This window comes from Leuciscus leuciscus (assembly GCF_965113295.1).
Source record: "Leuciscus leuciscus genome assembly, chromosome: 18".
NCBI lineage: Eukaryota > Metazoa > Chordata > Actinopteri > Cypriniformes > Leuciscidae > Leuciscus > Leuciscus leuciscus.
In genome coordinates, this window is record NC_138742.1 from 35,003,210 (window position 1) to 35,028,928 (window position 25,719).

General features: G+C 38.7%; 1 protein-coding gene across 1 annotated transcript in view; it reads left to right on the forward strand.

The window, feature by feature from the left end:
* The window catches only part of mtg2 (mitochondrial ribosome-associated GTPase 2), a 34,940-nt gene extending 19,699 nt beyond the window's left edge, over window positions 1-15,241 (forward strand). The window contains exons 3-6 of the mRNA XM_082146042.1: window positions 11,603-11,718; window positions 12,816-13,034; window positions 13,398-13,536; window positions 14,497-15,241. Of these exons, the coding sequence (XP_082002168.1) occupies window positions 11,603-11,718; window positions 12,816-13,034; window positions 13,398-13,536; window positions 14,497-14,855 (833 nt within the window). The 3' untranslated portion in view covers window positions 14,856-15,241. The remainder of the gene's footprint in view (window positions 1-11,602; window positions 11,719-12,815; window positions 13,035-13,397; window positions 13,537-14,496) is intronic.
* The last annotated feature ends 10,478 nt before the right edge of the window (window positions 15,242-25,719 follow it).

The window sequence follows — 25,719 nt, forward strand, 5'->3', positions numbered from 1 at the left end:
ACTGAATGCATTAATACAACATTGAATGACACAGACATTTGCAACACTTCTACAGTAATACCGTAGTAAAATATTTTCAGAATCTAAAAAATTAAATACTATCAAAACAATTAGATGTAGCTGAACACATACAGGTATTAATCTTTCAGTTTCATCACCATCTATAAAAAGGGGAAACTTGGGGGAAATGTGTACTGTACTGTAAACAATGACCATGTGACATAAAATGCTGTGAATTCTGAACAACAGAAAACAGCAGAAATATGTTAGAATTCTACCCGTTATTTGTGTTTTTTTTTATTTAACGTGTGTTTTTGGGGGGTAAAACCTTTTCTAGTGTTCTGGAAGAATGAGTTGATCTGAGAATGAAGTTTCAGTGCATTTTGAATGTGAAATGAACTGCTGTCAAGCTGTAAGTTGGTTTGGAGAAGATATCATGGTCTTTTAACCTGATATCATTTAAGACATCATTTAAGACTGTGGTATAAATGATTGAATGATTTAACCATAACTCATTACTATCCTTGATATTCTAAAATAGGTATTTTTCATGTGTATGTAGACTAGGCTGTGTGATATTGAGTTGTTGCACTTCCCCCCCACACGCAATTTACATATCAATGCAGGAAGGCCTTAAAGGCCAGTGTTTTTCTTAGGTGAGAAAACTGGCCAACAACCCCCAGAGTAGTGTTACCAATATCTGTGCAACTTCTCAAATACACTAGAATAAACTAGAGAAAACGCTGGGATTTACCCTGCCAAATTTATTTTGTAAAGTTTTCTTTTGTAAAAATGTATTTAAAAAATAAATAAAACAAGAATTACACTATCTACTGTTCACTGCAGTTAATGTTACATTATCCACGTTTACAATACTGTACAAAAATATGAAACTGAGATTAACACTTGTATAGGTGTTTAGTTAAATATAATTTTTTTGTTTTTGTTTTTTTTAGATTCAGAATTTAAATATTAGGTTTTGAACATCAGTTTTGATTAGAGAATGTAAACATCTGCAAATTGGCCTGTATAGAACATAAATGTCTGTTGGTGTTTGTGTTAAGTGAGAACTACATTTTTTTTTTTTGCCAAAGCAATAATAAATGATCCACAGTTTGGCTCACATAAGCTCCGTTCACACAGAGATTCCGGAAAATACACCTTGCACAATTCTGAAATCAGTATTATATATTATAATATAATATTTAAATATAAAATCTTGTTTACTTGTTTAGCACTATGTTTACAATGAAACTAAATTAATGATTATTCCAAACACAAATAAAATGTAAGTTTCCCAATTCTAAAGTCACTTTTTCAAAACTCTCTTCACACAGTGATCACACCTTCCGTCTATGTGAGCTAAACTGTGGATCACTGCTTTGAAAGATGTCATTGAATGCATTTTGTTCCATTTACATTAATTATTCTTAAACACAAACACCAACAGAACTTTATGTTCTATACAGGCTAATTTGCACGTTTACATACTCTTTTTAAAACTGTTAATAATAATAGTACTGTTAAACTGTTAAAAATTAATTTCAGTAATATCACATTGAAATAGATATTCTGATTCTAAAATATAATAATATCAAAATAATTAGATGTAAGTGTTAGTCTTTCATTTTCATCACCATCTATACAAAAGGGGAAACTTAGGAATATTTTAGTACAGTAATGTTAAAAAGTTAGTTTGTTAGTATACTTTACTTTATTGTCCTTTTTCAGGAAATTTGTCTTGGACTCAAAGCTGCATTAGTACACAACATATACATACACATACAAACCAAAAAGAGTTTAAAACTACATATATGTATAACTACATCTTGCTATTTAACATATTAATAGATACTCTAACGGTTACTCTTACTCAGTGGGACTCTATACCGTCTCCATGATGGCAGAAGCTGATACATTGGAAATAAAACATGGCTTGAATCACTCACTATTGTCTGTGCATTTTTTTAAAAATCCACCATTCGTAAATTGATTGAAGTGATGAGTACTCTCTTACACCCATAACTTACATTGCAGTTTTCACAAGACATGCAAGCTGTGATTTTAATTGGACCGAAAGATTGCCATATGAAGTTTGCATCCTATAATTTAAAAGACTACCTAAAACGGCATAATGAAATAATTGCATAATTCTCTGATTTACACCGAACAGCCTAAGTCTTCTTAAAAAAATACAATCGTTGCCGGAATTTTGAACAAAGATAATCAATGTGGGCTTTCCAAGTAAATGAACGATCAATGACCACACCTAGATACTTATAGGTATCCACCTGCTCAATATTATCATAGATGATAACTGGGCTGTAATCAAAAAGGATTATGTAACATCAACTGCAGTGAATTATAAACAGTAGATAGTGTCATTCTTGTTTTATGAAAGCATTTTACAAAAGAAAACATTGTGTAATGCTCCTGTTGTTTGTGTTTTTTTGTTTTATGTGTGACAAAGTGTATCACTAAGTGTATGGGTGAAACCTTTTCTAATGTTCTGGAAGAATGAGTTGATCTGAGACATGAAGTTTCAGTGCATTTTGATTGTGAAATGAACTGCTGTCAAGCTGTAAGTTGGTTAGGAGAACTGAGTGAAGAGTTTTGAAAATGTACCTAAATATTGAGAAATGTGTCATAGCGATTGTAAAAACCTGTAATTTAATTTAATTTGGCAGGGTAAATCCCAGCGTTTTCTCTAGTTTATTCTAGTGTATTTGAGAAGTTGCACAGATATTGGTAACAGGACTCTGGGGGTTGTTGGCCAGTTTTCTCACCTAAGAAAAACACTGGCCTTTAAGGCCTTCCTGCATTGATATGTAAATTGCGTGTGGGGGGGAAGTGCAACAACTCAATATACACAGCCTAGTCTACATACACATGAAAAATACCTATTTTAGAATATCAAGGATAGTAATGAGTTATGGTTAAATCATTCAATCATTTATACCACAGTCTTAAATGATGTCTTAAATGATATCAGGTTAAAAGACCATGATATCTTCTCCAAACCAACTTACAGCTTGACAGCAGTTCATTTCACATTCAAAATGCACTGAAACTTCATTCTCAGATCAACTCATTCTTCCAGAACACTAGAAAAGGTTTTACCCCCCAAAAACACACGCTAAATAAAAAAACACACAAATAACGGGTAGAATTCTAACATATTTCTGCTGTTTTCTGTTGTTCAGAATTCACAGCATTTTATGTCACATGGTCATTGTTTACAGTACAGTACACATTTCCCCCAAGTTTCCCCTTTTTATAGATGGTGATGAAACTGAAAGATTAATACCTGTATGTGTTCAGCTACATCTAATTGTTTTGATAGTATTTAATTTTTTAGATTCTGAAAATATTTTACTACGGTATTACTGTAGAAGTGTTGCAAATGTCTGTGTCATTCAATGTTGTATTAATGCATTCAGTGACTACATCTTCCAAACTACATATTTCACTTAGACACAACCACTGCCAAAACTCAGAGCCCATTTTTATACACTCTTTTATACGCTCAAAACTGTTAAACATAATTGAAAGATCTTATAAACATTGAGATCTTTCAATTTAAATGAATTAATTTCTCACTTAAACACAAAGACCAACAGAACTTTTTTTTTATTTACTATACAGGCTTATTTGCACATGCTTACATATTATTTCCAAGACTGTGTTATTTATTTTAAAAACCTAAGCTAGACTGAAATGTGCAATATTTCTACCGTATACCACAAAGATATGTAATTTAAGTCCAAAGGGAAACTGTTTTTATTGTATTTTTATTACTGCCAATGTCTGAGAGACCACAACCCATAAGATTGCTAAAGTAAAAAATGTGTACCGTTGGTTCATTAATGTTAAGTAATATTTTTGACTCGAACAAAATCACTTAATTGTCAATTTTTAGGTATTTGAAATGTACTATCATTAACTTTTGTAATGTTAATTTATATTATGTTATATATATGCACGGTAAAACTCTCTCCAATATGATATATACACATTATAATGCTTGATCTGTAGATAAAAGGCTGTGGATTTGCATAAAATGACTTTATTTTGTGTATTTGTATTTTATGTTTGTTGCTGTTTTAAAACGACTCGCTACCGTGTGCCTGTTCACACCACAAGGACTATGAATCGGCATCAAACGCACAATAACTGGAATTTAAAACTTCACTATGTGAAGAAACAAATGATCAATAAACTGTTGGACAGATATAGGCTACACTAGGATTTGTGCGCTCGAAATTTCTTCGCTTTGTGCCGTGAACTTTTAAATGCGCACTTGTGCAGCGCTGAACACTGTGACTCCATGTTGCTTTGAGCACATCATTCTGCACCCGCGATGCGCATACGCGCTTTGTGCGCTCTGTTTTGAAGCGTTTCATATTATCATGGTTTTTCCTATATTTTTTACACCTAGCCTGCACAATACATTTAAAATAAGCATAATTTAATTGTATATTATATTGTATGCACTAAAGCTGGTGAAAACCTATCTCAGGTCCACAATGTCAGATGACAGATTAAGCAATTTAGGTGTTCTAAGTATTGAGTCAAGGAGGGCAAAGGCCTTAAATCTAGATGAATTTGCTGATCTTTTTGCAAAAAAAACACAAAAATCGTAGAATGCAGTTAATGTGACTGATTCTGAATATGTAATGCAAATTTAAAAAATATAATGGCAATGCAAATACATTGTTGAATGATTGGTAATCATGGTATTTTGCCTGTTAATGCCTATAGTGCAGTGCAGAAAATGATATGACAACAATAAGGTCTAAACTGGCCCCTCTAACAGTACAACTGGCCCCAGCTTGCCCCCAGCTTGAATGTGAGGCTATATGTAAAGCAGAAAAGCGCAATATAAATAAAATGTATCATCATCATCATGTGATTATATTTACTACTTTTGTGAATAAATCTTGCTGCAGCATTTTGGACCAGTTGAAGGCGAGCGATTTGTGACTTGGAAATACCGCAATACAATGAGTTGCTGTAGTCTAAATGGGAAGTAATAAAAGCATGAACAGCCATCTCTAGTGTTTTGTCAGTTAGGAAGTGTTTAATTTTAGACAAAAGACGGAGTTGATAGAAACTAGATCCAGTTACTGAAGATATTTGTTTGTCAAATTTTAAAGGCCCATCTAAAAGCACACCCCAAACCTTTCTTACTTTGTCAAAAAAAAAAAAAAAAAAAAAAAAAACTCAAATACTCATGAACATGTGAACACGTGATGATAAGTACGCATGTGACCATGTTATATACTTGTGCATGACCTGCCTGATGTCATGAAAATGCATCTCTATGGCACGCATTGTGTTTATCGTGCAATTTTTACGCGAAAATATATTTTTTTACATGCATATAATACGCACTTTATTGAGTGTAATACACACACATCCTACAAAACTAATCCTAACCAAACATATAATACATATTACATATTACACACCACTACTAAACCTACCCTAAACCCACCCATGCCTATCATATGCACGTATAAATTGCACAATAAACACAATGTGTGCTATAGAGACGCATTTAGTGTGACCGGGTTGGAATGACGTAACAATTTCACAAATTCACGTTTATGTTGTTTACATGCAGATGGTAAAGGCATCGTTTTCAAAATGAGTGATAAAAGGCATAATATATAATATACTATATAATATACTATATACATAATGAAGACAGACTTCACTGCCAGTTCACTTCACTGTTCACACACACACACACACACTGTTCAAGTCCTCTCTTGTATAGATAGACATCGTTCATTGAGTCCTCACTTGGCCAGTGTAGAGCGACATTGGTCTGTTAGTAATATAGACATGTATGTGTGAGTGCAATGGCACATAACAATGGCAAGTAAATTGTTAGGGACTGCATAACCAAGCATAGAAAGTATCTATGAAGGCCTATATATAAATATATATAACTTATAGTTACAAAATAAAGACATACTTAACTGTTCACACACACACACACACACACACACACAGTTCCATTGCAGGCTATTGTGAGTCCACTGTTGTATAGGTAGAGATCGTTCAGAGTTGAGATTCAATCTTGGCATGTTTAATTTTTTAATTTTTTTAATTTAGATTTTTTTAAAGTTATATTATGAAAAAAATGATTTAATTTTTGTTTCTTCAAAATGACCAGATGCAGCAAGTCAACTCAAAAGTTTTGAATTAGATCTTAAAGAAAGGTCCACTGTTGGATGGTAACGAACGACATATGTTTGGTTGCATTTAAATTGAGCAATATTTCAAACACTGACTTTCTCTGTACATCAACATCCTAGAAACAAAGGAAACAGAAAAATAAGGACATGTCTATTGATTTTTTTTAAGAGTAGAAATTATGTTTTAATTAATAGGCAGCCAATACTATCAGTCGCATTATTAATATCTTAATATAATAATAATTACATTATAATTATAACATTTAGTTGCAGATCCCCTCTTGGCATGCTTTTTTTTTAATAAAAAAAAATGCAAATTTGAAGTTATATTTTGAGAAATATAATATAATATATATGGTAACCCTTTATAAAAACTGCATCCTATTAATCATTAGTTAAGCATTGGTAAACAGATAAATCATAATTCATAAAGCAGACATTAGTAAGCAGTTTATAAATACACCTTTAAACGCTGTATTATTGAGTTAGAAGCATATCTATAATGTGTTTAATAATTGCATTTTCATACTTTATTAAATCAATTTATCATTTCTAAATGAAGTATAGCATTATTTACAAATCAGTTATTTAGGTGTTTACAGTGATTAATAAGATCACTTAGAAAGTGTGAGTAAATGTAGTAGATTCAGGCAGTTATAAAGCATTTAGTAGTGGTCAGTTCACTATTTTGCGAGCTCATCTAAAGTGAGGACTAGTTATGCTTTGTAAATAATTTATAAAGGAGATTTAAAGACTCAGTTATCTTCTAAACAGAAAAAGGAAACAAACACAACACGATAGAGAACATAGAAATATTAACAGCCTTTAAATCTCCTTTATAAATGCTTTACAAGGCATAACTAGTCCTCACTTTAGATGAGCTCACAAAAACTCGTTTTCAAAAGCTTTCATTGTCAGGCCCCCAAAATGGCATTTTCGTTGAAATGAACGGCCAAAACGTTTTCAGTTTTCAGTTGAAAATGATGTCGTGTAAACAGACCCTAAAGCGTGTATTATTTATTGCACTTTAGTTTTTCGACATAACATTTTGAGATTGACCTCCAAAATCTTTACAGTGTGTTTGTGATGGCAAGAAATATACAAAGCAGCCAAACACGTATCGTTCTTTACCATCCAACTGGGGACGTGAAGTTCATTTTGATTAATAAAATCATTATTCACTGTATAAAGTATGCTTTACGCTATACTAAATATAGGTCACTATAGTGACCTGAAATCGTTACCTTAAAGAGCTATTTCTGTTTGATTAATCCTATAAACCCTAAAGGGACTGCATAACCAAACATAGAAAGTATCTATGAAGAGAGAAAATAAGTGTTAAATAAAATAAACAAATATTATGACTGATAAAAGGCATAATATATAATATACTATATAATATACTATATATACATAATGAAGACAGACTTCACTGCCAGTTCACTTCACTGTTCACACACACACACACACACACACACACACACACTGTTCAAGTCCTCTCTTGTATAGATAGACATCGTTCATTGAGTCCTCACTTGGCCAGTGTAGAGCGACATTGGTCTGTTAGTAATATAGACATGTATGTGTGAGTGCAATGGCACATAACAATGGCAAGTAAATTGTTAGGGACTGCATAACCAAGCATAGAAAGTATCTATGAAGGCCTATATATAAATATATATAACTTATAGTTACAAAATAAAGACATACTTAACTATTCACACACACACACACAGTTCCATTGCAGGCTATTGTGAGTCCACTGTTGTATAGGTAGAGATCGTTCAGAGTTGAGATTCAATCTTGGCATGTTTATTTTTTTTAATTTTAATTTTTTTTAAAGTTATATTATGAAAAAAATGATTTAATTTTTGTTTCTTCAAAATGACCAGATGCAGCAAGTCAACTCAAAAGTTTTGAATTAGATCTTAAAGAAAGGTCCACTGTTGGATGGTAACGAACGACATATGTTTGGTTGCATTTAAATTGAGCAATATTTCAAACACTGACTTTCTCTGTACATCAACATCCTAGAAACAAAGGAAACAGAAAAATAAGGACATGTCTATTGATTTTTTTTGTTTTTTTTTTTGTAGAAATGATGTTTTAATTAATAGGCAGCCAATACTATCTGTCGCATTATTAATACCTTTATAATATAATAATAATTACATTATAATTATAACATTGAGTTGTAGATCCCCTCTTGGCATGTTTTTTTTATTTTATTTTTTATTAAAAAAATGCATATTTGAAGTTATATTCTGAAAAATATTATATAATATATATATGGTAACCCTTTATAATAACTGCATTTAATTAATCATTAGTTAAGCATTAGTAAACAGTTAAATCATAATTCATAAAGCAGACATTAATAAGCCGTTTATAAATACAGCTTTAAATGCTGTATTATTGATTTATAAGGATATCTATAATGTGTTTAATAATTGTATTTTCATACTTTATTAATTATCAATTTATCATTTCTAAATTAAGTATAGCATTATTTACAAAGCAGTTATTTAGGAGTTGTCAGTGATTAATAAGATCACTTAGAAAGTGTGAGTAAATGTAGTAGATTCAGGGAGTTATAAAGCATTTAGTAGTGGTCAGTTCACTATTTTGTGAGCAAAAGTGAGGACTAGTTATGCCTAGTAAAGCATTTATAAAGGAGATTTAAAGACTCAGTTATCTTCTAAACAGAAAAAGGAAACAAACACAACACAACACAATGATAGAGAACATAGAAATATTAACAGCCTTTAAATCTCCTACATAACTAGCATAACTAGTCCTCACTTTAGATGAGCTCACAAAAAATTGTGAACTGACCTCTACTAAATGCTTTATAACTACCTGAACTACAGTAGAAATACATGTTAATAAAGCATTTATTAACACACTAAGTAACTATTACTATATGTCTGAATAATAAGTGTATGATGTATGAATGTACATTGAATTAGTTTAATCATTTACTCACACTTTCTAAGGGATCTTATGAACCACTGACAACTCCTAAATAACTGCTTTGTAAATGATGCTATACTTCATTTAGAAATGATAAATTGATCATTAATAAAGTATGAAAATACAATTATTAAACACATTATAGATATGCTTTTAAAACAGGAATAAAGCATTTATAACTGCATTTATATACTGCTTATTAGTGTATATTAATGCTTTATAAATGAATTAACTCTTTACTAATGCTTAACTAATGATTAATAGCGTGCAGTTATTATAAAGTGTTACTGAAGCAGTTAAACAGCAGCTCTACAGTCTCAGAGCCTCTCAAGGACAGCAGCCATTCAGACAATAGAGAAGTGTGAACGACGTGTGTTAATGGGCCACTGCAATTCCTGCTCCAGCCTACAGGAGCGCTGCTGAGTATGGACTTAAACACACACACACATGTAAGTCCCCACTTGGTCAAAAATGTACAAAATTAACCAGAGCGTGTTTTGGCTGATTTTAACATGTTTTAAAGCATGACCAACAGGGGACTTGAAAAATGTCCCCACTTGGCTCGACGGTCCCCTGTTAGTGAGTGTGTAACGACACCAAGGTCCCCAGTTAGATAGATAGACGAGTACACACACACACACACACACACACACACACACACACATCAAATATCCCTCCCTCTGAACACCAGAGGGCGTCTCACACACACACACACACACACACACACATCAAATATCCCTCCCTCTGAACACCAGAGGGCGTCTCACACACACACCAAATATCCCTCTGAACACCAGAGGGCGTCTCACACACACACACACACACACACACACACACACACACACATCAAATATCCCTCCCTCTGAACACCAGAGGGCGTCTCACACACACACCAAATATCCCTCTGAACACCAGAGGGTGTCTCACAAACACACACACCAAATATCCCTCTGAACACCAGAGGGTGTCTCACACACACACACACACACACACACACACACACACACACACACACACACACACACACACACACACACACACACACACACACACACACACACACATCAAATATCCCTCCCTCTGAACACCAGAGGGCGTCTCACACACACACACACACATCAAATATCCCTCCCTCTGAACACCAGAGGGTGTCTCACACACACACACACACACACACACACACACATCAAATATCCCTCCCTCTGAACACCAGAGGGCGTCTCACACACACCAAATATCCCTCTGAACACCAGAGGGCGTCTCACACACACACCAAATATCCCTCTGAACACCACTTTGCGATTTCTAGGGCTGCCCTCGACTAAAGGTGTTTGTAGGAGACTAGTAGTCATTCATTTAAGCCATTAGTCGACTAATCGCGTGTTTATATTAACTAGGGGTGGGAATCTCTAGGCACCTCACGATTTGATTACGATTCAGAGGGTAACGATTATCAATGCATCTTTTCTTTTTTTTTTGACTACTTGGTACTTTTAAAGCAAAGTATTTATGAATGACCCATAAAGAATTTACTTTCAATAGCCTACTTCCTATATTCATTTTATTAATAAAACAAATGGAAGTGATTTGGCAAGTCATTTTTTTTAAGTCACATTTGCCAGCATATGTCCCAACATTGCAAAGAACCAACAGGAAAATAAATGTGTGCCTGTACTAGCAGCGTACTTGTAGTAAATGATTACAAACTTCAGCATATTCTGAATCTCTACCATTTAATAATAGACTTCTAACCAACATCCTCTTATTTCCAATGAGCAATATAATCCTGCAGACAAAAAACAAAAAAAAACATTTTGCTGGAGCAAAATCACAAACAGTTTTCATTCAAAAGAATAGAATGATGTACCAGCAGCTCTCATACAAACATCATGCTTGTGGACTTATGCATGTTCTGAATAATTAGTAACATACAAAGCCGCTCTTATACACAACTAAATAATAAAGAGTTTAAATGTTTGCTGTATACCACAATCAAAAACAGCTTATACAAAAAAGTGAATGAACATCTGCAGAGATCAGTCAAAATATAACTCTTTGTGACTGGCATTGCACTGATACACACTGTGCCTGTGGAGGGCAGTATAACGTGCGTATAACAGATCGGTTTACAGCATATTGATGTGAAAACTAAACAATACAGAAAGCAGCTCTCATACAAAAATAGAAAAAAGGCCACAATGAAATTATGCCAATGTTACACATTTCCATATCTTAGCTTTTAACGAAGAGGGTGCCGTTCGAATTTGGCGTTCAGCCATCATGCGTCTCTGTTATGTGCGCGTCTCTGTTATAGAAGAATCTCAGTGAAATGCAACCCATTTCCCAAGAAATGGGTTGCATCTGAACTAAACTTCTGAATGCCATAGCAAAAGGTTTGAATACTCCTTCGCTCTCGTTCGCAGTGGACCGGCAGGTGAAGTCACTGTCCTCTGTGTCATCAGTGTATCGTGGGAAAGACGGAGTGGCAGGAAGCAGTAAAAACCGCTACGGACGCAATGGCAGCCCCACCTACATCTCAGTGAGTTTCCCTCCCGAACACACGCAGGTTAACGAGCAGCTCTAGTCACGTGTGCTGTTCACCACAGGGTTAACGAGCAGCTCTAGTCATGTGACGCTGTTCACCGCAGGGTTAACGAGCAGCTCTAGTCACGTGACGCTGTTCCCCGCAGGGTTAACGAGCAGCTCTAGTCACGTGACTGTTCACCGCAGGGTTAACGAGCAGCTCTAGTCACTTGACGCTGTTCACCGCAGGGTTAACGAGCAGCTCTAGTCACGTGACGCTGTTCCCTGCAGGGTTAACGAGCAGCTCTAGTCACGTGTGCTGTTCACCACAGGGTTAACGAGCAGCTCTAGTCATGTGACGCTGTTCACCGCAGGGTTAACGAGCAGCTCTAGTCACGTGACGCTGTTCCCCGCAGGGTTAACGAGCAGCTCTAGTCACGTGACTGTTCACCGCAGGGTTAACGAGCAGCTCTAGTCACTTGACGCTGTTCACCGCAGGGTTAACGAGCAGCTCTAGTCACGTGACGCTGTTCCCTGCAGGGTTAACGAGCACGCTGTTCACCGCAGGGTTAACGAGCATCTCTAGTCACTTGACGCTGTTTACCGCAGGGTTAACGAGCAGCTCTAGTCACGTGACGCTGTTCACCGCAGGGTTAACGAGCAGCTCTAGTCAAGTGACGCTGTTCACCGCAGGGTTAACGAGCAGCTATAGTCACGTGACGCTGTTCACCGCAGGGTTAACGAGCAGCTCTAGTCACGTGACGCTGTTCACCGCAGGGTTAACGAGCAGCTCTAGTCACTTGACGCTGTTCACCGCAGGGTTAACGAGCAGCTCTAGTCACGTGACGCTGTTCACCGCAGGGTTAACGAGCAGCTCTAGTCACGTGACGCTGTTCACCGCAGGGTTAACGAGCAGCTATAGTCACGTGACGCTGTTCACCGCAGGGTTAAGGAGCAGCTATAGTCACTTGACGCTGTTCACCGCAGGGTTAATGAGCAGCTCTAGTCACGTGACGCTGTTCACCGCAGGGTTAACGAGCAGCTCTAGTCACGTGACGCTGTTCACCGCAGGGTTAATGAGCAGCTCTAGTCACGTGACTCTGTTCACCGCAGGTTCCTCTGGGCACGGCTGTGAAGGAAGCGGGCGAGACGCTGGCGGACCTCTCTCTCCACCAGCAGCAGTTCACCCTGGCGTACGGAGGGGCCGGCGGGAAGGGGAACCGCTTCTTCCTGTCGAACGAGAACCGGGCGCCACTGACAGCCACGGTGGGAGAGAAGGGCCAGGAGCGGGAGGTTCAGCTGGAGCTGCGCACCATGGCTCACGCTGCACTGGTCAGAGCTCACACCTCACACACACTTCAGCAGCCAATAGATGTCTCTATAGCCTTTCATATATATATATATATATATATACACGAGCGGTGTGAAACAAAACACCATTGCATAATTTTAATAGTTTTTATTTTAAATTTATCGTTAAATAAAAGTACTTTGATGCTTTGATGATTGACTTTATTTACATATATGACCTTAAAGGAATCCAAAAGTAATCCGATTGCTTTACTTTCATAATGTGGTGCTTGGAGTACGTTACTGAATACTTTTTTTTATGAAGTAATTTGTAACCGTAACAGAATACATTTTAAAAGTAACCCTCCCAGCCCTGACTGTTGATTGTTTCTGTTTTCTGAGCAGGTCGGCTTTCCAAACGCAGGCAAGTCCTCTCTGCTGCGAGCGATCTCTAACGCTCGGCCGGCTGTGGCCCCGTACCCCTTCACCACACTCAAACCTCATGTGGGCATCGTCCAGTACAGGGACCATGAGCAGGTGGCAGGTGTGTGTGTGTGTGTGTGTGTGTGTGTGTGTGTGTGTGTGTGTGTGAGTGTGTATTTCTGAGTGTCTGAATGAGTGTATGTGTGTATGAATCTGAGTGAGTGAGTGAGTGAGTGAAAGTAAGTATATGTGTGTGTGTGTGTGTGTGTGTTCAGTGTTCACTCTGTCAGAGAACAGATCTCCTGTTAAAGCTCTTACTCTCTCTCTCTGTACTGCAGTGGCTTTTTGTATATGCCAACTGTGAATAATTTTTTTTTTAACATGTCTGTGTGAGCTTGCTGCAAACTACTTTACCTACGGGGATAAATAAACACTACTACTATATTCTTGTATTTTAACCATAATTGAATGACTTGGTTACTAACGTAACCTCGGTTCCCTGAGATAAAGGAACGAGTATTGCGTCTGCTAGACGCGATGGGGAAACTCCTTTTCTCTGATTACTGAAGCATTTTATAAAATCATGCAGTGCTACTGCACAGCCATACCAGTGCAGTGATCTGCACACACGCTTATTGGCTGGTCAGTGGGAACTGCACAAACCTATGGCGGAGCGGCATGACTGCATGAGCCAATCAGGGCACAGCCCGCCGATCTGAGCGCAGAGTTCGCCTGAAGGGGCGGGCCAATAAAAGCAGCTCATTTCACCATAGGATTCAGGTTTAAATCGAATGAAGCGACTAGACGCGATGGGGAACCGATCCAATCACGCTTGAACTGCCGCACATACAGTATATCGCCAATATGTGGACCCCACTGGACCACGCCCAGGAGGACGCCATGCCTCTGGTGGAGTGTGCTCTGACGCCTATGGGGCATTGCAGGCCCATAGAAGCGTAGGCTAGAGCGTCCACCAGCCAATGGGATATTTAGAGAGAGAAAGAAAAAGAGAAAAAGATGTGTGTGTGTGTGTGTACAGATCACCTGTTAAAGCTCTTCTTTCTTTCTTTCTTTCTTTCAGTGGCTGATATTCCCGGGCTGATCCCCGGAGCTCATCTGAACCGTGGGCTGGGTGTGTGTTTCCTGCGGCACATCGAGCGCTGCCGTGTCCTGCTGTATGTGCTGGACATGTCATGTGCGGAGCCCTGGGTTCAGCTCCAGCAGCTGAGCGTCGAGCTCGACCAGTACAGCCCTCAGCTCTCCCTCAGACCGCATGCCATCGTGGCCAACAAGATGGACCTGCCGGGGGCCAGGAGGAGCCTGGAGGCTCTGAGGAGCCGAGTCCCTCACACGGTGATCCCTGTGTCTGCACTGACCGGAGAAAACACCGGAGAGCTGATCCTGCACCTGAGGCGGATGTACGACGGCGGACTCTCTTAGCAAACATCTGCCCTTCTCCTGATCAGCTCCTAGTCATTAGCACACACAGTCGTCATAATCTGATTCTACACATACACTGGTGGCCGTAAACCGGATCATGCAGGTTAACATCATCTCTAAATAAACCCTGATCCTCTTCATGTCGGCTCTCGCCACTTTACTTTGCACTGCTGGAGCTGCTTGAACAAGTCTGCCAAAAAAGTATTTTGTATTTCATGTAGTTTTGTTTTTCATAACTAATAGAGTAAATCTATGTCTATAATTTTCTGGTTTAAAAGCCATAAACTGAAGCCATTCAGTGTATCATTGAACTTGCATGAGCCACGGGATCTAAAGAAACCAGTATACGGGCCGCAAGTAATTAAAGTTAGAAGCACTTTAAATAATTTACCCATGTTTTTTTTTCTGGTGTTGGCCTCAGATCTTCAGCTCATGCTGCAGGTCAATAATATTTGACTAAGGAATTGTGTAATTTTGGTAAGTCATATCATGTCTTGTTCAAGTGTCTTTGGGGACAAGTTATGCATGCAATGATGCGTTCTGGGAAGTTCGATTCACTAGTTGAAGTCGTGTTTATGACGTCAGATGTCGGAGTAAGATGGCCATGTACCTTCTCTTAATTAACTACACAAAATACAGATAGGATGTTTAACTCCACTTCTAGAAAAATAGAAAAATAAGCACGACGAATGTGCATCATGTGCATTTAGCTTTTTTAATTAGAATCCTGAATTTTTTCCACCGACCAATTTTTTTACCTATTGATATTTGCTCTTCTTCAATGTAGAAATGAATCTAAAAAAAAGATTTTATTGCATGTCCACTGCAATGGACACCACGCCTGAAGCAACATAAATATAAAGTGCATACGTATAAACAAAAAATAGAGGCATCTCTGACATGTGGCAATTCACGGTGTGCCTGGCAGGGGATTAGGAACATGACAGATGTGCCCCCATCATAAGGAGAGCGGCAATCTGCCTAGAGATAGAGACGGCCAATCAGCTTAATCAGTCGTTTTGATCGGGGAGACGGTGATGCTGTCTCAGTGATGCCACCACCACCGATGACTACATCTTCTGCTGGTTTGCATATTAATGAAATAGTGGTTAGTCAGGTCTGTAAGAAATGCAATCCTCGTAAAAGCCCAGGTTCAGATAAGATATGGTAATGTTTTTAAACCTTTAGGATTACATGATTTTTGACCAATAGCACTAACATCTCTAGTGATGAACTGTTTTGAGTGTTTAGAAAGAAAAAAAAAACATTGTATGTGATACCGAGCATCTCCTAGATCAGTCCTCTAGAGGGGTAGTAGTATTACATCTGCTGTATTCACATTTAGAGAAACCAAAGACTCATGTTAGAATTCTGTTTGTGGATTTCTCATCAGCTTTTATCTGTATTTCCCCAAGAGCATCAGCAGAGACCCTGGCTAAAGCGTTCTCATGAGACAGTAGGCTGCTTACACGGGTGACTGGTTTCCCTAGTTTTAGAATCCCGCAGGTTAAGTTAGGAGGGTCTCTTTCAGAAACAGATGACTACTTCAGTCGGATCACCTCAAGGATGTCTTATCTCCATTTATCATTTATTTTATATTCTAATTTCTGTTCTAGTTCTTTTAAAAAATAGATGTATTATGACATTCTGTTTGAGTTGCTGGCATTTAAATGCTTCAGAGGCTCAGAAGAACTCACTGAGAAAACTATTGACAATGACAAGCAAACTGTTGGGAATTAAGTTAATAAGTATAGAAAGGATGTATAAAGAGAGAGAGTGCAGAATAAAGAAAACATTATTATTGTGAATGATACGAGGTATTCCTCATCTTATGCTCACCACTGCTCAGTTATACATGTTTGAGCCTGTTCCACTATCTAATCTTAAGCCATCTTATTGTGCGCTTGCCGTTATCCACGTTTGTTAGTTCAGGTCTGGGATGAGGTGGGGTCTACGATCATGTCTATCGTGAATCAGAGCCTCGTGGAAGGGGTGGTCCCATCTTATTTTAAGTATGCTTTAGTGCAGCCCTTTTTTGAAGAAACCAAGCCTAGACCCGTCAGCATTAAATAATTACCGACCAATTTCTAAACTGCCCAAGTTATTAAAGAAGGTTGTTCTTAAAGCGACACTATGTAACTTTTCAACCTTCATAATATATTTCCAAGATCCTTGTGATGGTACATCGACTTACAATAGGTTGAATGACACGTCTGCCATAGCCTGACAGGGTCTGTGTCGCTTTTACTGGCACTATGTAACTTCGGTGTTCGGGTAGTAACCAGAGCACAAAAAGAACTACAAAATTGCACGTGCCGTGCACTCCATTAAATCTGCATAAAGCGCAAGAATTGAAGATCGAATTTAAATCCGTTTCGCAAAAATACATTTATGTGACCAGGTGTAAATGGAATCGTTTCGATAAATCAGATAGCTATGCCTCACGAATTAGTTTGCCAGCTGAACTCAGGTGTTGTGAGGTGTATTTATCACGTTGATTCCTGCGATTATCATGAGAACAGCTTTCAATATCTCACATAATTATCATAAATATGCCTAACGTAGAGGTTGTAAATAGTGTAAACGAGCACAATTTGCAAACTATTATGATAAATTGCAATAATCATGTCTAATGACATCATAACGGCCAATGTTATGAAATAATGCGACGTACATTTAACTTAATTGATGTTATCTGGCATTTTGTAATGTTTACATTCCAATAAAAACAACACAAATTAAATTATACAGTAGGCCTAGACTATAGACTATTTACTTGTGATTTAGCTGCAATCATGTAAAAATGTTATAATATAATTTACGACAGTGCAAGTATTCCATAGCGACTCTAGGGGTCGCTGTTTGACAAAAACACAATTTCTACTTAGTGTGGCTTTAATCAACTCTCAGCTTTTTTTTTTACGAAAACTGTTTTTTTATATATATTTCAGTCCAGTTTTAGGTCTCGCACTGAAACTGCCCTTCTCAAAGTGACAAATGATCTGTTGCTGTCTGTAGCGTGGCTTTTGACACTGGATCATGGGGTCCTCCTTGACCGTTTGAGGGAGTGGGATGGGATTAGGAGGCTTGCATTTAAGTGGTTCTCCTCTTATTTCTATGGAAGATGTTTTGCAGTGGAGCTTGGAATCTTCTCAGATGGTTTCCTCAGGGGTTCCTCAAGGCTCATCTCTTGGTCCTGTTTTATTTTCCCTATAAATGCTGGGATTAATCTGCCAAAAATATCATGTGTCTTATCATTGTTATGCTGATGATATCCAGCTATATGTGCCCATGAGATGTAATGACGACTCCAACATTACAACTCTGTTTGAGTGTTTGGACTAAATAAGAGCTTGGCTGGCTGCTAACTTTCTGCAGCTCAATGAGTCAAAATCTGAAGTGGTGATTTTTGGTCCCCCAAAGTTAGCCAAACAGCTTTCTGTACATCTTGACCCCCTAGCCACTAATGTCAACACCCAAGCGAGGGACCTTGGTGTAATTTTTGATTCAGAGCTGAAATTTGACAAACAAGTCAATGATGATATTTACTACTACTATATTTTCGTATTTTAACCATACGTATGAACTAGAGTTAGTGTTAAAACAATGTTGAAGATTTTGAAAAGAGCACATACTGTAAGAATGAGCAAAGAATCAGATGATTTGTTGCTTGCAGTGAGTTTCTGCTGATATCTGATGTCAGTTGTGTTAGACATTAACATTAAAGGGATAGTTCACTTTGAAATAAATTTTTGGTATGTTTTAGCTTACCTCAAGAGCATCCAAGATGTAGGTGTCTTTTTTTCCGCAGTAGTTTCAATTTTGATATTTTTAGGTCAAACCGTTCTTGTCTGTCAGTCATATAATGCAGGTCTATGGTCACTGTCTCAAAGAGCAAGCACAGAGTCCAAATTAAAACAATTCCCCATCGTCCAAATTAAAGGCACAATATGTATTTTTTTTATTTAAAAATATAAAAAATCACTATATCTATGTTATATATTTTTTAAAGTTGTGTATTTACATTATCCCGACAGTTCCAATTAACTTCTAAATCCAGAGAAATTAATATTTTAATTCGAAGACACGGACCGTGTCTTTATTTCCGTTTTGTCGCCGTCAATGGCGTCATATCCGTGTTGTCTCTGGTTTCCGCTCGTGCTGCCATGGCAACCAGAGCTATGAACCAGAGCCCTCTGATAGTAACCAAAGCGACTGACGCGGACAACTGTGTAGTTCGCAATGTCTATTTGCACGCTGTTGTTGTTTCGTTCAAACATTATGGACCATGGCAAGCAGACTTTGGATACAAAAGGAGAACTAAACCGAGAATCAATATCAGCGCGGTGTTTTCGAGATGTCGAGAGCTCCCATGGACACTATATAAACAAGAGCTCCACGTCCGAGACTTCGACAACTCCTACATGTACTTTATTAAACAGGTGAGCACATTTACATAAAACGAATCAAGGTTATATAGTTCAACAATGATAAAATGTTAGAATAAGATCTGTATGTTATTCTAATGTTGATCTAGCTAGCTTACTGCTAGTCTCATACAGACAAACTAACGTTAACACATACATTTCAACACATTCAAATGCAGTTTAGAGTGATAGTGTAATGTTAGAGCAAGTGAAACAGCGCTGCGTTACCTCTCAAGTTTAATTTGTCTAATAAACTGACCTGTGAGTAGTAATTCTGCACTTGCGTGTAGTTCGGTAGAATGAAATGTCCTTATTCCTTTTATATCCGCGGGACTCGCGTCGCATGTGGAGCTGATACCTGTCTCTTAGCAATCCCGAACTGCTTCATATCACAGTCATGATAAAAGCATCGATGTATTCAGTCATCCATATACATTATTAGATCGGTCGGCTTGACGTTGATGACAAAATCCATAATTCATAGCAAATGTTGCGTCATCAATCTACGCCTTTGTTATTGTAAATAGGTTAGTGACCCTTAGTGGAGAAAAAATCCCATACTGTACGTTTAAACAATTCCCCACAGTTACTGCGAAACCGTAGCCAATGCGACATCTAGTGTATATATCTATACCCGCCCGCGCTCTCAGATCACTTGGCTGTGTTCAAGAGGTAAAAACGATATAAATACTGTTCGTTTTCTCACACAAACCGCTCGTTTCGTGTCTTGGGCCATCAATGTGTACTTACGATGGGGAATTGTTTAATTTGGACGATGGGGAATTGTTTTAATTTGGACTCTGTGCTTGCTCTTTGAGACAGTGACCATCGACCTGCATTATATGACTGACAGACAAGAACGGTTTGACCTAAAAATATCAAAATTGAAACTACTGCGGAAAAAAAGACACCTACATCTTGGATGCCCTTGAGGTAAGCTAAAACATACCAAAATTTAATTTCAAAGTGAACTATCCCTTTAAAAACAACCCTGCATTAAGAATCTTCAAATTAACTTGAATACTATCTCTTTATACTTTATTATTAAGATTATAACAGATGCAAGTTAACGAGGATTTAAAGAAATTTTAATAAAAATTCAAAGAAAATCCCGATCTTCCCACTAGGGCTGCACAGTATTGGGGAAAAAACTAACATTGCAACATTTTGTTTTTCTGTGATATATGTTGCAATAAGAAAACATAATTGCTCTATTTGGAAAGAATTAATCATTGTAAAATGATTGAGTGATTTTTTTTTTTAGGGGAGTGAATCTGCATAGAAAATAATGAACAAATGACAAGCATGTCAAGTCAAGTCATCTTCATTTATATAGTGCTTTTAACAATGTAGATTGTTCCAAAGCAGCTTTACAGTGATAATAGGAGATTACAGTAACAGAGATTGTTTTGGCTTTACAGCAGCTCTAGAATAAAGTTATTGTCCAGCTAAAGTTAGTTATTATTGATTCACTTCCGTCACAACGATCATTAGTTATTAACTCAGGGGCCGCTAACACGACACCGTTAGAAAACTCTTAAGTTCTCTCTACGCAAACTTTAAAAACGTGAACCTTTGAGAACGCTGATGGCGTGCACATGCGTATTACGAGTTCAGTCTATAGGTATGCGCGTTTGAATGTGCGCAGGTGTGTAGTCCTTCCCTACAAACCAACCAGCATAGACAAATACAAGAGAAAGACACAATATAAATAAACAGTGCTTTATGTTTTTCTGGCGAGTCTAACTGCATAGTTCTCACTGTATAAATCAAATATAACTCATCTTTGTTAAAGCTACAAAAGTGATTTTTCTCTCTCTATGTCTTATGTTTGATTCACATCAATAATACAGAAAGCAGCAGGAATAGCTGCTGTCACTTTAAGATGAATGCATGGATCCAATATAATGATACGCATCTGTTTTCTTCCTCAATTGTTTGTTCATGTAAGCCATAAGCGAATGGCTGCGTCCATAATCGCATGCTTTCTTGAGAAGGGACTTATTTAGGGGTTCAATAGGGTTTATCGCGTAGCGCTGAAACCCTACTTGAATTGTTAAATTTTCCAAGGATTTTCCTTGGAAAATTTAACAGAGTCGTAGTCGTAGAGACTTTTCTAAGTCGTAGAGACTAGAAACTTTGAGGGCTGATAGTACACACAACGTCACCAAGGCTTGCCCCGCTCGGCCTGACGGGGGCGCTACAGAGGTCAAAAGTATGAAATACCGGTAGCTCATAACACCTAAACCGTCAGGCGTAGGTTCAAGTGTTTTATATTGTTGGAATTGTTGGCTCAAGACGGACAAAATGCCTCTGATTTATTCATCTGGCGAAATTTAGATTTTTATTTTTTAAACCATCTTTTGCAAACTAGTCTTAGGTTTTTTTCGCCCTATCGGAACCAAACCAGTGCAGAAATGGTCTCTGGAGTCTGAATATCAATAATTATCAAAAAAAGCAAAAATTTCTATTCAGTCGCTAAGGGGCGCCAAAACGTACCCTGTGGGAGGAGCCACTTTTACTAAAATAGTAAAAGATACTAAAATAGACACTAACAGATATTTTCACCAAACTTGCTACACATGTGTATGGGCACAATCTTTGGTCACAGTAAAAAAAATCACGACGATTAAACACTAGGTGGCGCTGCAACATGAAAAAAACATGAAAAGGGCTATGACCACCTGACGATTAGTCTGATTGACTTGAAAATTGGTATGCAGGGTCTTGGTCCAAGGTGCAATGATATAGTCTATGAGGACATTGGTGTATCTTGAAAAACATGGCCTCCATTGGCCAATGAAGTTTGAGCAGCTATTAGACAAGGTTAACGGGGGGACGATCGGAACCAAACTATGTGGGCATGTTCGACTCATGGCCCTAGGTTCAGCCACTAGTTGGCGCAAACGAGTTTTACGGCTCTATAATCACGTGGTGTTTCACACATTCACAGAATATGTATATCATTTGATAGATCTCCTCATACTGAACAACTTTGCCTCAAGAACCACTGCTGTCAATCAAACCGTTCATTAAATATTCGTAATTATGTTAAAAACTTACTTTTGCGAACTAGTCCTAGGTTTTTCGCCCGGTCGGAACCAAACCAGTGCAGTACAATTCTCTGGACTCTCTAGATCAATAATTATCAAAAAAGTTTAACTTTAGCCTTTGGATAGCTATAACAGGGTAATTTAGAAAATGGGCATGGCAAAACATACTCAAAAGCCTATAACTCCTAAACAAAAACTCAGTTCTTTACAAAAATAGGTGAGCACATGTGACGTGATTCTAAATGAGCATGCTTTTATGGAGATTGGACCATAGGTGGCGTCATAACTGTTCAATAGCTTTAAAAACCATATATTTCCTATGGTAAATTGCCTGTTTTGGCTGTAAATGGTCTTTTCCATCAATGATGTAAGTGGTTACATGCTTGCTAAATAAAGCTTAATATCTTTTTTCGCATGTGTGCTTAAAGGCCTTAAATGCTTGAACCCTGATAAATGATGCTTGTAGCTTTAATATGAATAAGTAATTACTTCACGACTGCTAAAAAGGTATGTTCTATACAGTATGAATGTAATCTGGACGTACTACATTGGCCACGTTGTCATTATCATGTGACCTACCAGCGTTAGTTGCGTCGCTTCACTGCCATTCATGAATCCTCTCCCGTGGCCTCATGGGATAGTAAAGTATTCATCATATGCCCTCTTTAGAACTTCTTTCCGGAAGAAGTAGGTAATTCTGTACTTTTTGCCTACTCTTGTATGAGTACTGTGAATTCGGACACACTAATTTGATCACAAACTGTTTATCGCCTACTATACAGTATGCGATTCGGATCCAGCCACAGTGTTTAACGAGGATACTCGCTGAGACTGACATTTTGACAATTTTGCGTGTATGTGTCCATTCAAGCACAAATAGACGGGCAGGCGTCCTGCAGTCACGTGGCAGAAAACCAGGGTGGTGCCGGCAGACTAGAAAGCCTCCAGGGCGACACAGACAATACAGGACCCAAGGAGAGGCCGGTTGCGCAGGGAGCCAGGATCGGCCTCCATGGCCTTGACACAGGAGCTTGTCTTAGTTACTGTGGTCTGGGACATTTAACAATTTTATTGGGGGGAGTTATGGGGTTGTGTGCCGCCCACACACACAAGATGGCTGTAGCCATCAAGGACAGTGTTTCCTTCTCTAGGCTTAGTTCTGGGGCTTGAGTGGCTCCTAGCAGGAGCAGGCTCGTGACTGAGATCTGGGCTAGAGCAACTCCGGTGCAGACTCAGGGGCAGAAGCAGGATCGTGACTGAGATCTGGGTCTGGAGCGACTCCGGTGCAGACTCAGGGGCAGGAGCAGGATCGCGACTGAGATCTGGGGCCAGAGCGACTGCGGTGCAGACTCAGGGGCAGGAGCACGATCGTGACTGAGATCTGGGGCTAGAGCTACTCCGGTGTAGACTCAGGGGCAGGAGCAGGATCGCAACTGAGATCTGGGGCTAGAGCGACTCTGGTGCAGACTCAGGGGCAAGAGCAGGATCGCGACTGAGATCTGGGGCCAGAGCGACTGCGGTGCAGACTCAGGGGCAAGAGCAGGATCGCGACTGAGATCTGGGGCCAGAGCGACTGCGGTGCAGACTCAGGGGCAGGAGCACGATCGTGACTGAGATCTGGGGCTAGAGCTACTCCGGTGTAGACTCAGGGGCAGGAGCAGGATCGCAACTGAGATCTGGGGCCAGAGCGACTGCGGTGCAGACTCAGGGGCAGGAGCACGATCGTGACTGAGATCTGGGGCTAGAGCTACTCCGGTGCAGACTCAGGGGCAGGAGCAGGATCGCGACTGAGATCTGGGGCCAGAGCGACTGCGGTGCAGACTCAGGGGCAGGAGCACGATCGTGACTGAGATCTGGGGCTAGAGCTACTCCGGTGTAGACTCAGGGGCAGGAGCAGGATCGCAACTGAGATCTGGGGCTAGAGCGACTCTGGTGCAGACTCAGGGGCAAGAGCAGGATCGTGACTGAGATCTGGGGCTAGAGCGACTCCGGTGCAGACTCAGGGGCAGAAGCAGGATCGTGACTGAGATCTGGGTAAGGGTATATGGGGGCGATTTCGGACACAGCCCATGTGTTGAGAGACCAGAAACCGTTCACGCTGCGGGTCACGCGCACTCCAACCCTTCTTCTTCTTCTTCTGTTGATCTAATGGCGGGTTGCAAACCAACTGGAAAGGTGCATACCGCCACCTATTGTGAGGAGTGTGACAAAGATGTAACACAAGACTTCATATTCTGTTTTTCAGGCCCCTATTTCTTAAGAATGTCATTAAAGCTGTAATTATTCTACCAGATTCGAATCCTGTCTTTAAAATATTGTATAAGGTGATTTTTTTAATACCCAAGGCTTGAATATATTATAAGATTAATTCTTTCCCCTTCATTTTTATCTAATAAAAAACATGTTCAGCAGTTTCCATTTCCTGACATACATTACATAAACCAGATTTGTGTTTGCCCATGATATGGAGTTGCATTAAGATAAGTGTGACTCTTAATCTGGTAAATATAGTAAATTCAATCCTATTTATACTATGAGTCATTTTACCTTGTTTTATGTTACTTTGTATTAGATGTCCCAGTATTTCTGCAATTTACTCCCACAAGCTTGTTGAATCAAAGACTTTCCTTCTGCCCTGCTTACTTCTATATTACCCTCTTCGAGTGCTTCCTTAGCCATTTTTTGCCGTTTTAATTTCCTTATATCCCATCATGTGCTGCCTGGTACCCATAAAAACTGCACTAAATTTCCCAGATGTCTCAAAGTAATAATTGTTTCTGTCAGTAACTCAGTATATCACTTCTACATGATTGAAAGGTGACGCTGATTTCACGCAGCCACCATTTTGAAATCGAAAGTGAGGCTCCGGTGGGAAGAACCCCGGAAGTAAAGATAAGCAACAATGCCTTGGATTACCAACCCTGGGGCCTGTACCATGAAGGTAGCTGAACAAACTCGGGGTTACAGGATTAGTTTTGAGTTGACAAAACCAAACCGATGCAATCAGGCTTTATTGGTACCATGATGCAGCTCATCAACTTTCTCTGTCAACTCAGGCTTTGATCCTCAAGCTATGATTACTCCACGCGCGCGTGCACATAAAAGAGTGACGTCGACACTGAACAACCAATCGCGGGTAGTAGAGCGAGAGCGATATATTTTTCTGCGGAGGAGCAAGAGATAATCATTCAGAATTACGATGAATTTAAATATGTATTTCAAGCTCGAAACAATACGGTCTCTGCTGCCAAAGCAAGAGAAGACTGTTGGAGAAAGATTGATGATTGTTAATGTGTAAGTTAAACAAATACGTTCTATATTTATGTAAAATTATGTATGTATGTATGTATGTATGTGTAGCCTATTTATGTGTAATATAGCCTA